This window comes from Condylura cristata, unplaced genomic scaffold, assembly GCF_000260355.1.
Source record: "Condylura cristata isolate star-nosed mole 26May11 unplaced genomic scaffold, ConCri1.0 scaffold00019, whole genome shotgun sequence".
Lineage (NCBI taxonomy): Eukaryota > Metazoa > Chordata > Mammalia > Eulipotyphla > Talpidae > Condylura > Condylura cristata.
Window position 1 is genome coordinate 6,770,879 of NW_004567120.1, and position 17,673 is coordinate 6,788,551.

The 17,673-nt window shown below is 33.5% G+C and overlaps 1 protein-coding gene across 1 annotated transcript in view; it reads left to right on the forward strand.

Moving 5' to 3' along the window:
- KLHL4 (kelch-like family member 4) overlaps positions 1-17,673 on the forward strand; it is a 53,737-nt gene that overhangs the window by 15,686 nt on the left and 20,378 nt on the right. Inside the window, exons 3-6 of the mRNA XM_004685629.2 lie at positions 169-305; positions 6,086-6,282; positions 10,532-10,744; positions 15,204-15,390. Of these exons, the coding sequence (XP_004685686.1) occupies positions 169-305; positions 6,086-6,282; positions 10,532-10,744; positions 15,204-15,390 (734 nt within the window). The remainder of the gene's footprint in view (positions 1-168; positions 306-6,085; positions 6,283-10,531; positions 10,745-15,203; positions 15,391-17,673) is intronic.

Below are 17,673 nucleotides of genomic sequence, written 5' to 3' on the forward strand. Positions count from 1 at the left end.
AAGTCAGTTACTTAATTTACTTTTCTAATTTCACTACTATTTACTGAACTATGAAGGATTTATGCAGCAAACAAAGTTATCAGTATAGCAGACTTACTGGCTATGTTTTATGCTTTTCAGTAAGATTATAAACTAAGTTAAGTTCCTATGAAACATTCCTATTTCCAGCTTGGTTCTCAGTGCTGTGTCTGATTATTTTGCTGCAATGTTTACAAATGATGTGATTGAAGCCAAACAAGAAGAAGTCAGGATGGAAGGAGTTGATCCTAATGCACTTAATTCCTTAGTGCAGTACGCTTACACAGGTAAGAGCTTGGCATCTGTTAACTTATCCAATCTTCAAAATAGCTATACACTACAGGACCCACATTATATATTAGTCATTTTTTAAAATTTATCCCTAGTGAGTAAATTGAAAGATAGACCAGTTAACTTTGCAAATGTAAAAAGGGAAAGGGTCAGAATTTAATTTCAGTGGAATAAAAGAGCTATAGGTAAATAATCTTCTATGAAATTGTTTTTATCATGAGAATTATTTTGACCGTGACCTCTTTTAACAAAATGGTACAAAAGCAATTTTCTCTCTTAAATGGTTTGGGACCAGTCACATTTGTAAATGTGGAGTTGGAGTATGTGTACATATGTATGTAATTAATTTATTTAAATCTTATTGAGAAATAACCAACAAGTATAACTGTTTATCTTTAAAGAATACAATGTGATGATAGGATACACAGGTGAAATGATTACCAAATTTTATTGATTTGCCATTGTTCACATAGTTATATAATTCTGAAGTAGATTACCCCTCAGCATATGCACATGCTTCACTCAGCTTCCACCCAAGGTCCAGTCCTAGTGCTGTTCACTGTACACCAGCTCTTCTTCCTTCCCCCTCCTTCTGTTAGCCGCGATGTTTTCCACAAGGTCAAAGAGTTATTTTTGTTGTACTTTGTTGTTTGTTTTCTTTGCTTATTTGTTTTCCACAAATGAGTGAAACCACCCATTTAATTGTCTTTCACTTTGTGATTTATTTCATTTAGATAATCACATATAGGTCCATTAATTGTGTTTCCCTAGGTACGACTTCATCTTTTTCAATAGACGAGTAGCATTTCATTTGAGATATATACTACGGTTTCATGATATATATTTCTTTTATATTTATATATATATATTGGGTTTTGTGAATAATGCTGCTGTGATACAGGGGTATAAGTTCTTTTGTATTAGTATTTTTATACTCTGTGAATCAGTCTTCCTTTTCCTTGAACTTCTGAGCAATATTTATTATCCCTTCTCTTTTTGATAATAGCCATACAAACAGGGGTGTGGTAATACTTCATTGTGGTTTTGATTTGTATTTCCCTAGTGATGAGTGATGTTTTAAGCACCATTTCAGTTACTAATAAGCCACTTGAATTTTCTTTAGAAAACTAAGTAGTCATTGCTCATTTTTAATTGGGTTAATATATTATTTTATGTTTTTCAGGTACTATTGTTTGACAGCATTGTTTGTGTTTGACAATAAACTGTATACCCCCTGGGGTGTGGCCACTGTAGCACTCCCACACCAAAACACTCATAGTCCCCCTTCAGTCCACTATGCTCTTCTTCCAACCCCCATTTTCCCCCTGTATCCCTCCCCCACTGACAGCCACAGACATTGGAGAACATATATTTGTGGTTGGAGACTTGAAGAAAACACCCCACTCTCACCAATGAACAAATAAATGAGAGAGAAAAATAAATAAAACATAATTGCCCAAAACAAATAATTAGACCTAATAGATATTATACAGCATTATTATATGGGTCTAATAGATATTTATACAGCATTGTACCCTCAATAAGCCATAGTCACACCTGAAATCTTAGTGTGGCTTTGATTTTATTTCCCTAATGATAGGATATGAAGACTATGTGTCTGTTGGCCATTAATATGTCTTTTTGATGAAATGTCTATTTAAATCCTCTACTCACTTGTTATTTGAGTTGTGCATTTTATTTGTTGCTGTTATTGAATTGAATGATTTTTTTGTGTACTTTGAACATCAACTCCTTATTTAATATAGTACTTGTAAATATCTTTTCCTTTTCAGTTGCAGTTGGCTGCCTTTTCACTTTCGTGATGGTTTCTTTTGCTATATAGAAGTTTGTTTTTTTTTACTTTGTTATATGTCCTTTGTTTTTATTCTTTTTGTTTTTCTAGCTGCTCGAGACAAATTCACAAACACATGACTAAAGTGGTGTCAAAGAGTTATCATCTATTTTTTCCTGTATGCATCTCATGATTTCAAGTCTTACATTTCAAGCATATAGTATATTTTGAATTAATTTTAGTATATGGTATAAGAGATTAGTCTATTCTCATTCTTTTGCATGTGGCTGTTCAGTTTACCCAAACTCATTGAAGTTAATATTGTATTTAATAGTTCCCTTATCATAAATTAGTGGTCCATATATTGTGGTTTTATTTTTGACCTCTTTCTATCTATTCTTTCTATTACATTTATCTGTGTGCTTCTTTTTATTCTAATGCCATATTGTTTTGATACCTGCAGTGTTGTAGTATACCTGACAACAAAGATCATGATACTTACAGATTTTAAAGATTTATTTATTTATGCATACAAAAACTGGGGTACAGGCCAGTGTTGTGGAGAGTGAGAGGATTCAACAGAGAGAGAGTGGGGACCAGAACAGGCAGACTGACTGAAGTACACTGCCAAGGGGAGCAGCAGGTGAGACAGGAGAGGTCTGCTGTGCCAGTGGTCAGCTCTCTGTCTAGGGATAAAACTTGTGCTGTGGTGGCTGTGGATAGTTTCATAGTACTGTTCTTTAACCCCTTACATCAACAGGGAGGCCCTGATACTTTCATTTTTGTTGTCTTTTTTCAGTATTATTTCGACTATCTGATACCTTTTGAAATTCCATATAATTTTAGGATATTTTGCTATATTTATGTGAAGAATGTCATCGGGTTTTTAAAATGGGAATTCTCTGACTTTGTGTTTTGCTGTAGGTAGAAAGACCATTTTGACATTATTTCTTATTCTGACCAATGAGCACAGACTGTCTTTCCACTTCTTTATGTTTTCAACCTATTTTAATGGAGTCTTGTAGTTTTAAGTATATAGTTTGAGTTTTCGTGTCTTTGGTTAAATTGTTTCTTTGGTACTTTATTCTTTTTGATGTGACCATAAACACTATGTTTTTATTTCTGTTAGCTCATTGCTTGCATGTAGAATAACAAATATTTTGCATACTGATTTTGTAGCTTTCACATTTACTGCATTTCTTTATTATTTCAGTATTTTGGTGAGGTACTTAAAGTTTTCTTTGTAAATAACCTTATGTCATCCACGCATAGTGACAGTTTTACTTCTTTATTTCTAATTTGGGTAGCTTTTTTTGGTTCTTGCCTAATTTTTTTGGCCAACATTTTCAACACTGTGTTAAATAATAGTGATGACAGTGAGCACCCTTGTTTTACTCCTGATGTTAGAGGGAATGCCTTGTGCTTCCCCCCACTGATTTTCTTAATGACCCCAACTAAACATAGGTTTTTCATATATGTCTTTTATTATCTTTAAGTATTTTTCTTGTATCCCCACTTTATTAAGAGTTTTTATCATACATGGGTTGTTGAGGTTTATCAAATATTTATTTTTGAATTTATTAATCATGATTTGTATCTATGATTTTGTCAATTTTATGAATCACACTGGTGGATTTGTGTAAGTAAAATCATCTGCAACCCTAGAATAAATCTCATTTTATATGTATATAAACTTTTAATGTATTGTTGAATTCCATTTGTTAATATTTTATTGGGGTTTTTCATGTCTATATTCATCAATAATATTAAAAATGAAATTTTCTTTTTTGTGTAGTATCCTTATCAGGTTTTGGCATCATCATTATGTTGGCCTCATAAAATAATTTGGGAGAGTTTGAGTACGATGAACCCATCATTAGGTCATCCTTGAATGCTTGGTGAAAGAAATGAATATTCTAAATAATCAGGCCAAGTTTCAGTGTTTATAGCTGGTGAATATTTAGGTATGAATCTGAGGATAATTCATACTCCACTAGACATAATGATATATGGACAGGACTTCCTCATCAAAATCTAGGAACAGAAGTAGTACAGGAATTTTTGCTGATGGACTGAACCTCTTAAGAACATAGTTTGGATGCCAAAGCATATATAGAGAATTTCGCAGTACATATTATTGTTTTCTTTGTGGTTATACAACCATGTAAGAGCCATATGAAGGTATTTTACAAGGCAAACTTATAAAGGAATAATACATAGCTTATGTATGTAGTATGAAATATAATTCTTCATAAATTATAGGTTAGCAATAAGAATAAAAATGAAGAATATTGCTTATCCAAATAACACACAGTGTTTGCAGTAATTATCAATAATGCTTTTCCTAAAAATGATAGTTATAGCAATGTAAATTATTTAAATTCCTCTGGTCTCATTTTCAGTGTCAGAATGTAAAAGACATATATTCATAATGTGGAATATACAAGCAATACAAACTAACAAAGAAACTACAAAAATGAGTCTGAGGTTCAGAGAAATACGGTGGTTCCTAGAGGAGAATGGAATTAGGAGGAACTGGTAAAAGGGATCAATTTGATCATGGTGAATGACACTAGCACTACTGTGGTGACTGCAGTGGGGTGTGTACATATAGTGAGGTGGAACGTTCCTCTCCCCAAACTTACATAGGATTGTAAACCAGTGGCTAATTAACATTTTATTAAAAAAATAAAAAAGCAAAAATTCCTAAATATTTGAAAATGGAATCTGTTTTTATGGCTAAAAAATAATCATATCATCATGTTTATATAGTTTCTTTAATGTTCAATTACATTTGTCGGTTGTTTACCTGTCGGCATAACTTTGGGGTTACATTTTTACTCCTCCATGATATGCACATGCTTCACTCACCCTCCCCTACACCTCCTGTGACAATTTTTCTTTTCTTTTTCTTCCACCGGTCCCTTCTTCCTCCTGTTTCTGCTGGTAGCCAGTAACTTTTTCATTAAGATATGTGTTTTTGTTCTTGCTTACAAAACACTTTATCATGCTAAACTATGCACTAGCTGTTGCAACTGAAAAATAATTTACCAAACAATGTGAATGGCTTGGTAAATTTTGAATTTTTTGGAGCAGGCAATGGTGATAAGCGGAGGGTAAAAGTGTGTTTGTAGAGCTGTGAACCTACAATATAGCCCCGGAGAATATGCAAAGACATAACATTTGATTTTGTTGTATTTTGCCAGTTTATTTTTTCTTATTGCTATTTACATTCCACAGGTAAATGAAACCATTCAGCATTTTACATTTTCTGATATTTTTCACTTAGAATAATCACATGAAGTTCCATCCATTTTGTCACAAAAGACTTATAATAGCTGAGTTGTATTTCATTTGCTATATATTCCACAATTTCTTTATCCATTTATATTGAATCCATAATTTAGTAATTTTTGAAACTTCATTTTTGGACAGTTGGAAACATTTTTTTTTTTAACAGAACCAGGTATCAATTACAGGCTTAATGTTTTGAAAACACCAGGCTTACCAGGTAACAAAAGCACATGAAAAGAATTGTATATATAAGCTCTATGTTCTTCTTTACCAAGATGTTTTTCCACACAAATAACAGTTATCTGTATGGTCAATTGTATGATGTTTATTTATACAATATAACATAATCATCCTTAAGTTGTAAAATAGACAGTTTTCATATAAGATACAGTATAAGATACAGATGAAGATCTAATGTGATAAAGAAATAACAAGCGTTTGATATTTGCAATGTTTTTCACTGTTTATTACAGTTGTTTTTGATAATCTATTTAAGCTTCCTTCAGCTGTTTTATTAGTGCTTATCTATATTCATTTGCAGAACTTATTCAGAAGGTATGTCATTACTTGTTAATATATACTAGAAAAGAAAGCTGTACTGAGAGAAACTGAGAAAATCCAATTAGGTATCATATTTGTACCTTACTCTATGGGACATATAATCATCCTTTACTTTTTCAAACCGTATAGGCATCCTGCAATTGAAAGAAGATACTATTGAAAATTTGCTGGCTGCAGCTTGTCTCTTACAGCTGACTCAGGTCATTGAAGTCTGCTCCAGATTTCTCATAAAGCAACTCCATCCTTCAAACTGCTTAGGGATTCGATCATTTGGAGATGCCCAGGGTTGTACCGAGCTCCTGAATGTGGCACATAAATACACAATGGTAAAATAGTTGCCTCAAATTAATTTGCAGTAATTCTATGTTAACACAATATTTAGATAACTCATTTGTTTACTGATATGTGTGTATGTGTATAATCTCTCCAAAATTAAGATTACAATGTTGGGATAAAATTAAAAAGCAATATGAATTTACACAACTTGCAAATGACCTTTGCATAATAGATAAAAAGTATTTGTCTGACTGAGCTGTACTCAAGCAAATTTCTTATTTTTGAAACTAAAAAATGGTTTAATTAAATCTCAAAGCTTGAAAATGAAAATACTTAAAAAAATTAAAATGTACAAGTACATACTTCAAGTAGAATCCCAGTTTTAAGAAAATGAAATTTTCCTATTGTTTTTAACCATTAAAATTTGAGTTTATAAAATTGTAGAACTTCTAATTTCTAATGAACATTAAATATCATTCACTCGGAAAAACTAAGGAATTGATCAATATTAACTAGAACTTAAGAACTATCAAAATTAGTAAGTCAGACAATACTACTGGATGAATTTTTTTCTTAATAAAAACAATTTGAAATTTATTCATTTAATTTGACTGAAAATCCCTTTAATTTCTGTTCATAATTATAAGCTAAACTTGTTGGTATGTCTTCGTTCTTTTAAAGATGCATGTGATAAGATTACTTCTATTTAACCCAGTGAAAACGACATGAAATATAGATTATATGTAGACAGGCAGGAAAACATAGATGGAGGATAGTAAATAAACCCTTACCATCAATGTTAATTCTCTGATACACATAACAAAATGATTTTTTTAACCTCTGATACAAGGAACAAAACATTTGAAACCCAATCAAAAGATAACTATTTCAAGAAAAGAAAATTTCTCTAGTTTTTAAGGTTTAAAATTAAAAGCAAGTATGTGAATGTGAATAATAAAGAATCACATATAAAAGTAATAAACAATATTATGTCTACAAGTTTATGATTGAGATACATGTAAATATTTTTTAGAGTTGTATATGGGTCTTAATTTCTTTCAAATTTCTAACATTTTAATTCTCTACAAAGCTGTAGAACTGTCCTTTTCTCTTCCCCTCCCAGATCATTGCTCAAACTGAAGTTTCAAACATATTCCTGAAACAAAACCTTGGTGTGGATGATTATACCTTCTTGGATTTTCATTTCAGCATAATCTTATTTAATTATGTTTTTTATATTCCTATGACTTAAATATAATCTATAGGAACAACAGTTAAATGGTTGAAAGGTTTATCCTACAACAACAGCTGAACATAAAAACTTCCTGTTTAATTAGATTCTTGAACTAAGTATTAACAGTTTCCTGCCTGGTATCTTACGCTTGCAGACAAAACATTCTGATAAACAGCTTGAATTATTTTGGTTGCTCAAAATGAACATGTCTTCCTTTTCCTAGTAAGTGACTTGAGCTGAGTGTTAAAACAGGATGTGCATTAAAGGGTAATAATCTCTCCTTTAATTACCTTTTTTCAAGTTATTTTAGTCTCTACTATAAATACAATTAATAACTAAAGATCATGCTAAATAATGCCTTTGTAATAAAGTAGTGATAGTATAAAAATGCAGATAAATTTAAAGTTTACAAATAATTATAAACTCTAAGGATTCAGTTATATTTATATTAATCATAAAGTGAATAAAACTGACTGCACGCTCTGATGTGACCGGGCCTCAGCCAGGAACACCTTCACAGACACTAGAATAATGTCTGACAAAAAGACATTCTGTGACTCAATTTGACATATAAAAGTAACTATCGTAGTCATATAAGAAGTCCTACTCAATGAAATTTTTTTGCAAACATGCTATATTCATTTAATTAACTTTATAATTATGTAAATATGGATTTAAAAAACTCAGTATCTAACAAAAGGCTCAAAAGAAGAATCTTGAAAAGAACTACACAACTATAGAAGAATGTGTTTACTTTGAAATTAGGAGTAAAATTAAAATTACCAAAAACAAAAAAGAAAACAAGTAAAGAGAAAAATAATTCCCAAATAAGACAATTTAAAATTAGTCTTTCAGTTAAGCTAAGTATTTTTCTATAATACAGAATACTGTAGTGCCACAAAATGATATATTGACCCTATGCACTTACTTATAATTTAGAATAATGCTGTATTGCTAAGTAGCTTTCAGTAGCCTAATCAGGCAGCCATTCTGAGGCTATAACAATTTCTATAAGAAAAATCTAATTTCTGGCAATATGTGAGTAGGACCATTTTAATCATTTCTGAATAAGCCATTTTAATCATGTCTTAACATTCTCAAACATAACCAAATCTGATAGATGCTACTGTGAGCCACATTAGCCACTGAGAAATTTTTAGACTGAGTCAGTCTACCTTTGCATCTCTCTTTTGTTCTCTCTCATTCTAGCTTTTCTTTTGTCCTCACTCTCTTACTCTCATTTTCTTTTTCTTTCATTAGAGAGTGGTTATAAAGGGTATTGGGATACAGGGACTTCTGTAATACCCACACAGTTTCAGAGTTTTCATGCACTACCAATAATAGGTAAACAGAAGGTTTATAGTGTTTTGTCTTTTTCTTAGCACCTTTATAAAAATTTTGTCACATAGTAGACATGACACTGAACAAAAGGAAGGAGACCTGAAAACTTAAGCTTGAGTGCATACTTGCCATTTACTGCAGGAAAAATCAAACAATTCGGTTATCCTGGTCCTTCATCAGAATTCCATCTCTCACAAGCTCACATTGGTCATGACTTAATGTGTGTGAAAGAATCCTGCAGAGTTTTAATGGCATGCCGGTGTAATGCATTGCTAGTGGTCCTCCTAGCTTCGTTACAGGTGAGAGGGTTTTCAACAAGGGACACCTGCTATAGTAAGAGCAGCAGTTCTCTTCAATGTTTGCCTTAATCTCAAGAGGGCTTTTGCTTAAATTAAGTTAATTTACATTTTATGTGATTAGAACTCCCTTGATGGGTCTATCAAACTTGATGCTTATTGTATGGTGAATTTTACTATGAGATGAACTCAGTTCTACAATGGAATATAGTCAGATTGAATTTTTGATTTATCATAAATCCTGCCTCCCCCTCCCCATACACACATTTATTCAAAGGTGGTCTTAACTTGCTGCCAGAATATCTTATTGTACAATATAAATTACCAACTGCATTGGTCATTTCCATTTAGAATTTGAAGGCTTTACTATGAAAAGTGTTAGAAATTACAATTTTGTGGTGTAATATCAATATATATCACTTTATACTAGAAAAGTAGAGTGGCATTTTGATGAAAAATTTAGAATTCATCTGTCTGAAATTTGATATCTGAGATGACATAAAGACAAAAGGGAAAATTGAGATATAATATATAAAAAATTAAAAGACAGCCCCAATGTCTCACCAAAAAATAATTCCATGAGTCCCATTTAGATAATCCTGAATCTAAAGATCGTTATCCAGTGTAAGAGACACCTTTGTCTTGACTAACAGATGTTAATGTTTCCTTGTAAGAATAGACTTTCATCAGTTTCTTTTTTTTTTTTTCATCTCAAAAGAGTTCATTTGAGCCGCCTCAAATGCACAGCCAGAGCTACCACTCCCTTGAAAATTTTCAACCTTCATATTAAGCTTTTTGGTTAAAGATCAACCCAACATCAATCAGTTCTGGAATCTTAAGCTGTTGCTATCTACAATAACTGGGATAAAAAAAGTAATGGTATCAACTTGAAAACTATCAGTGTGTCCTTTGAAGCAGTTCAGGCCTTTCTTTGTATTCAATAAATAATTCACAGGGGAAGCATTTGGCTTCTCAGCATCAGAACGCTCCCCCAGGCTCCCTCTAACAGGCAGCAGTAGAAACTGTTTGTTAGAAATGCATGTATCTGTCTGGCTTTTTCTGAAGTTTAAAAAAAGGGAAATGCTTTGCTATTCTTTTTTTTTTTTTAAAGATTTATTTATTTATGCATACAGAACTGGGGTACAGGCCAGAGATGTGGAGGGTGAGAGGCTTCACCAGAGACAGAGTGGGGAGCAGAACAGGCAGATCAACGAAGTACACTGCTGAGGGGAGCAGCGGGCGGGTCAGGAGAGGTCTGCCACGCCATGTGGTCACCTCCGGGGCAGGCGGGAGTCGAACTCATGCGGAAGCCGAATTAGATTCTCAGTGCTGTGCTTTAACCAGCTGCGCCACCAGGGAGGGCCTGCTTTGCTATTCTTATGTTGTTTCTAAAGTACAGAATTTCAATAGAAGACCTTTCTTTTCTAGGAACACTTCATAGAAGTAATAAAGAACCAAGAATTCCTGCTGCTTCCAGCTAATGAAATTTCAAAACTTCTGTGCAGTGATGATATTAACGTGCCTGATGAAGAAACCATTTTCCATGCTCTTATGCAGTGGGTGGGGCACGACTCGCAGGCTAGGCAAGGAGACCTAGCGATGCTGCTTTCGTACATCAGACTGCCACTGCTTCCCCCGCAGGTAATAGCAATTACCCTTAATCCGTTAGGCACTCGTTCAGATCTTCGTCCAGTTTTGTTTTATTCAGAGGATATCTGGTATTTGGAGTATATAGGATTTGTTTCCTATAAAGACATGTCCAAGCTTCAACCAGCAATGTTTAATCAGGAAGAGAGAAGACACAGGATTAAAAAAAATTACAGCTAGTCCCTAAATTTCAGCCTGTTCATTTGTTTCCTCTCTCACCAAACAGTACTTGTAACAAGGAGAGAAAATGAAAAGGCAAAACCTATTTTTTTAATTTTCTGCTTATTTTTTTAGGCAAGGCAATGATATACAGTACAATTGATTTGCAGGGGAGACTCTGGGAAGGAGTTAGCTCTGGATAATACCCACTAACAGCTATTTAGATTGAAAGCACACTATACTAGTTCCTGACGCAGTGGGACATCATTGTAGTGACATCCTCGTTATGCTTGCTGAAGCTTTCTAGTAAACGTGATTTGAAAAAGAAACATTGGAGTAACATTCAGGTTTGACCCATTTTAGATTGAGCGATAGTAAGTAAACTTTAGTGAAATTAGGCTCTGGTCCCTTTATATATATAATTCTACCTGTGATAATCACAATTATTCTCTGTAACAAGTTTTTAAATAGTAGATATGCATGCGAACATATAAATGCATTATATATGTGAATAGATTGTGCATATGCACACATAATATAAAGTTGTTGGACATACTGTCCTTGAATTCCTCAAATATACAATTGAAAGGAAAACTTTACCTGTACTTAGGGACCAGTAGTTTCATAAATGTTAGAATTAATTAATTTTCAACAAAATTATTTATAATATGTTTACATTGATGTGGTGGACATACATATGAAGAGGTATGATCCTATAATTGAGTCATCTAAGTGCTGTAAGAGTCTGCTGCCTTAATAAAGAAAAGAAAAATAGAATGCTTTTGTGATTGGTTTACTTTTGCTTTTAGCTCTGAATTAAATCCCATAGAACTACGTATTTACTTTCAAGAATCTACAGATTTGAACTTTTAGTAGTAAACCTAACATAGGATGTACATCAGCTATGATGTTACTTCAGTAGAAATTTAAATATTTAAAGGCTACTAGCTTCTGTAGCATTAAATTTTGTTATTTTAACTTTTTGTTTTAATTCAAGCAATTTCTTGAATATCTGACATATTGCAGGCACCTTCTAGGCAACAAAGAGTAAGATTTACAAAAAGAACTTATCCATCTCAATGCAGGAACATTGGACTGGCCTCCTGGGTATAACACATTTATCTATTGGGAAAAGGCAACTGTGACACCAGACAGAGAAACATTAACATATATACGTAATTTTGGACTCAAAGTTATCTATAGAATTTGGTATTTGTGTCAATGTGTGTGTACTTAAGGTTGTTATTCTCGTGAGAGGGCCTGCGTGATCTATCAAATTATTTAAGGCAATGCTACCTAAAAAATGTCCCTGGGCCAGCAACATTAAAGTGCCAGGGTAGGTGATTAAAACCTCAGGCCTCCATCATAGACTGACTAAAACTATTTTGTTGGGTGAGGCCGAAGAACCTGTATTTTAACTAGTTCTCCAGGTGATTCTTAGAGATGAAGAGAATTAAGGTGCATTGGTGTTAAAGATCAGAGGCCCTTGACACTGCTTTAATTCTATGTGACATTCTCTCCCAAAGTGTTTAGTTTGAATTGTTATCATTTGAATGAGGTATAATTTTCAGCCTAAAGACGCCACCAGCAGTACCTTGGCCATCCATCCCTCAGTATATATTTTTGTCTTGAATGTGGATTGTGTTAACCTTTCCTAAAAATGGTGTGTTAAGATCATACAGAATATGAGCTTGCCAAAACAATTGTAAAAGTGACCTTAAAAAAGAAGTGAAATACATGAGAAGAATGCTGACAAATTTCTGATGAGTACTTTTAATCAAATTTTATTTATTTGCCATGCATTTGCAAGATAATAGAATTTTGAATGAACAACTTCACACTTTAAAATATATGCATTTCACTCACCCTCCATCAAAGCCCCAGTGCCAATTCACATATTCCCTTTCCCCATTCACTCCCTTAAGGTAATTGCCATATTTGTCACAGAGTCCAAGAATAATTTTTGTTTTGTCTTGCCAGTTTGAGTGAAAACACCTAATAATTGTCTTTTGATACTTGCCTTACTTCACTTAGCATAGTCACCTCAGTATTCATTCATTTCATCCCAAAAGTCACTATTTCATTATTTTAAATAGCAGAGTAGTATTCCATCAACTACACATACCTAAAATTATTTATTCAGTTATTGTTCAATATGATTTTTTTTTAAAGATTTACTTATTTATGCTTACAGAACTGGGGTATAGGCCAGAGGTGTGGTGAGTGATATGATTCACCAGAGGCAGAGTGGGGAGCAGAACAGGCAGTTTGACAAAGTACACTGCTGAGGGGAGCAGCGGGTGGGCCAGGAGAGGTCTACCACACCATGTGGGTCAGCTGCCTGGCCGGGGATCGAACTCATGCTGCAATGTCTTCAGAGAGCTTCATAATGTGGTGCTTTGACCTGTTGTATCACCAAGAAGAGCCCTCAATGAGCTTTTAAGTTGATTACATGTCTTCACAATTACAAATAATGTTGCTATGAACAGATGATTGTATAAATCTTTTCATACTAGTTTTTTTCATATTTGGAGAATATTTTTGAGGAAAAAATAATGTATCCCAGTTTTCAGTAGTATACACAGTAAGGAAATTCCCAGATTCTCATCAGTTCCAGTCAAAAGAGTGATCCATCAAAGATAACAGTTGAGGGTGAGACCAGAGCTGGTGTGACCAGTGTAGAGTAGGAAATTTCAAGCAAGTTTTGTGGAGTGAGATTAACATTGCTAGTCCAGCAATTGCTTACAATTTTCCTCATTATCTTATGATACTGTGAACCCCAAACTCTAAGGAACAAGCCTAAATGATCCTTGTTAAAATTCTGAAACAAAATCTTAACCTCTCAACTCAGGATTTTTTTTAAATTGAAGTACAACTGGTTTACATCTTTGTTAATGTTTTGGAAGTATAGGAATTCCCCTCAGGTGTAGTCACCACAGCACTCGCACCACCAAAGCATCCATAATTCTCCTCCATAGTCCACTGTGTTCTCACCCACCCTGTTCACACCTGTCCCTCTCCCTCTTGCCTGAGTTCTATGGTCAGCTTTTAAGGGTGGGTTTTAAAGTTTGCCTTTGTCTGCAGCATTATTTATGATAGTCAGCCAGACTATTTTATAACTTGTACCCCATTCAAACAGGGTTTTATTGTCTATCAGAGAATGTGGTTGGAAGGGATTGACCATCTACAACTGATGATGTATTGGCTAGTTTCTAACACATGTACCCAGATAAAATGCACATTATTTCAGTATAGTCTATAGAAATGATTTGATGATAAAGATGCAACTTCCTATAGTGATATATTTTATTATAACTGGGCTATAAGCAGTAGACTAGTAGATGTGTCTTTTTTTTTTAAAGATTTATTTATTCGTGCATACAGAACTGGGGTACAGGCCAGAGATGTGGAGGGTGAGAGGATTCACCAGGGATAGAATGGGGAGCACTCTATCGAACAGGCAGATCGACGAAGTACACTGCTGAGGGGAGCAGCGGGTGGGTCAGGAGAGGTCTGCCACACCATGTGGTCACCTCCGGGGCAGGCGGGAATCGAACTCATGCCGAAGCGGCCTTAGATTCTCAGTGCTGTGCTTTAACCCGCTGCGCCACCAGGGAGGGCCAATAGATGTGTCTTTTGTGCATCCACAGCTATTCTCTTTCACTCCCTGAGATTAAATGTGTATGCATTCAAAAGGTGAATAAATGTCACATAAATCTGCATAGATCCTCAGCAACCACTCTGAGGTTTATTTTTTTTCTAGAGTTTTATTTTTTGAAATGTGAGTATATTTCATTTAACATACTTTATAATATTTCAGTATTTTAACACTATAATTTTTGAGGTATTTTACATACTTGATTTCATAATAAGTCTTTGAAATCTTGTACTTATTTAATACATCACATATCAGTTTGGACTAACCACATATTTCAGTATGATACCAGCATGTAGCCAGTGACTGCTATAACGAGCAGCGTAGGTCTAGAAGGATGTTAGCCTTTTTTACCTCAAGCAGGCAACAGTGGAAAATTTTGAGGTCATTGAATCAAGATGATGAGATCACCCTTTGGCATGCTGCGCATTATAGAATTCCTGAACAGTATATATTAAATGAACATGTTACTCATGGCTTTTAGTATTTTAAGTCAAGTGAAGATTAAATATCTTACTAAATACAGTATGAAATAATAAAAATTTCTATTAGCTTGAGTTTCCCTAAAGTTATATAAGCAAAACTATTTTTTTAATGTGGGCTCTTTATTTTCATATACCATGTATCATTCCTTTTCAGCTACTGGCAGATCTTGAAAATAGCTCCATGTTTACTGGTGATCTTGAGTGTCAGAAACTCCTCATGGAAGCTATGAAATACCACCTTTTACCTGAGCGAAGACCCATGATGCAAAGCCCTCGGACAAAGCCTAGAAAATCAACTGTGGGAGCTCTTTATGCTGTGGGAGGCATGGATGCTATGAAAGGTAACAAGAATATACTAATTAATTTAGAAACGATCATTCAAAGTTAAAGAAATATTCTTCACATCTTCCAAGTTATGAGGGTAGTATTAAAGTAATTTTGAATACATGCATATAAAGCTAATTTTCATAAATAGGATTCTTTATGTAATCTCTAATCTCCTATATTTTCTACCTTAAGAGAGATGTCCATAATTAATACTGTAGAAATTCTTAACGAGAAATTTTATATTATGACAGCATTTTTTTTTTTAGTTTTAGTATTTGCTTTTCAGTACAATATCTTTTCAGGGAAATGTAGTTAAGGTTTATTATAAACGGAAGGGATGAGATCATCCAAATTTGATGTCGACAAAAATAGAAGAGTGGCCTCTAACTCCTTGATGTCAATTCTCTGTTACATCCTGAAAGACCAGTTAACAAAGAATCTTGGAGTGTTACTAAAAAAATCAGCAATTCAAAATGGGAATAAAGTAATGATTTTAAATAAAAGTTTTATAAAAGTGGATAGGAAAATAGTTCTGACACCATCATTCTTGAACATATGTATATATGTATATATACATATATACATATATAATTCTGACTTTTTATATTTGATTTTTCAGTTTGTAGATTTCTGTGTTTAAAAAATAGTGCAATAATTTTATAATCCAGAAGTGCCTGTACAAGAAATGGAATCAATCCACTTAAAATTTGCCAAATCATGCATATAAATGTACTTTGGTATTTTGTAGACGATGCCAAAGTCAAAATTCTTTCCAAATTTTTCTGTTGACAAATGTCACAAAATTTCTCTAGAAGAGTGTCTAGGAAATATGCCAAATACTAATAAACTAATGTAGAAAGAGTTTGCAAATGTAATTATTTCCAAACTATTACTTATATCACAGAAAGCATTATTCTGAAAATTGCAAATACATGAGTCTACAATTAATTTGAAGTCTAACAACTTGGTATTTAATTGCACTTGATGAAGAGAAAGGATATTAAAGGTGTTTCATTTTATATTTTACTTAAAAGAGCATTAAGTACAAAATTCAAGTAGAGTTAACCTTACTTCCTAATTGTTTTTTCAGCTCTTACATATAAAATAAAAAATGGGAACTTTGTTTGGGTTTAGTATTTTTTTTCTATTTTTGTTACTTTTTCAGGCTCCCCTTGCTTAACTTAGCATTACATAAAGGAATAATTTATCAAGAAAGGGTTATAAGTATCTATAGATTCTTATGAATTTCTAAATATGAGTGAAATGTGAATCTATAATTTGTTGCTTCTATTGCTACAATTTGATATGGAAGAAAGTCCATCTTTTTGAGAACTTTTGAGAACTTACTGAATGGCAACAGAAAAGACTCTGGGAATTAAAGTTAATGAGAATAATGGTAAAAAATATTATTTGTGAGTACTCAGTCTTTGATTGGAATTTCTCAAATATCATTCCTAATCCTTATAATATTGTTACAAGATACATTTTTTATAGTTTTGTAGATGAAGATACTAAGGTTATAATGGTTAGTTAGCCAACCAAAGACAAACATCTAGAATAACCAGAAATGGGATTTTTACTCAATTTCTATGTTCTTTTTTTTTCTTTTTTTTTTTTTTTGCTAATCTGTCACCTTTTCAGAAGGAGATGCACCATCAACAAAAATAACTTTCAGGGACTTAGAACCTATTGAAAAAAATAGAATGTGTATTTCGAAAAAAAATGTGATAAAGAAAAAGTTAAGGATAGCAAAAACATTAGAGAGCACCATTTAGCTATATGGATCTGTGTGGCATTTAAACAATGTATCAGTTCATATTCCTTTACAAAACTGCAAAAGAATTTCTAAATGATTACCTTTTATTACAGTGTGCTGTTTCATTTATCTTTTTTAAACATATTTTTGAACTCTCATTTTTATGTCCAGGAAATACAGTACTTCCTCCCTATTTAGTTTCCTCACCAAGTCATACAATTACCTTGGAACTAGTTGTTAAATATAGATGTTATACAAGTAGCTGTGGTTACCTGTGATCCTACCATGTACATTAAGAGTCATCAGAGGGCCCTCCCTGGTGGCACAGTGGGTTAAAGCACAGCACTAAGAAGCTTAAGCCACTTCGTCATGAGTTCGATCCCCGCCTGCCCCGGAGGTGACCACATGGCGTGGCAGACCTCTCCTGACCCTCCCACTGCTCCCCTTAGCAGTGTACTTCGTCGATCTGCCTGTTCTGCTCCCTGCTCTGTCTCTGGTGAATCCTCTCACCCTCCGCATCTCTGGCCTGTACCCCAGTTCT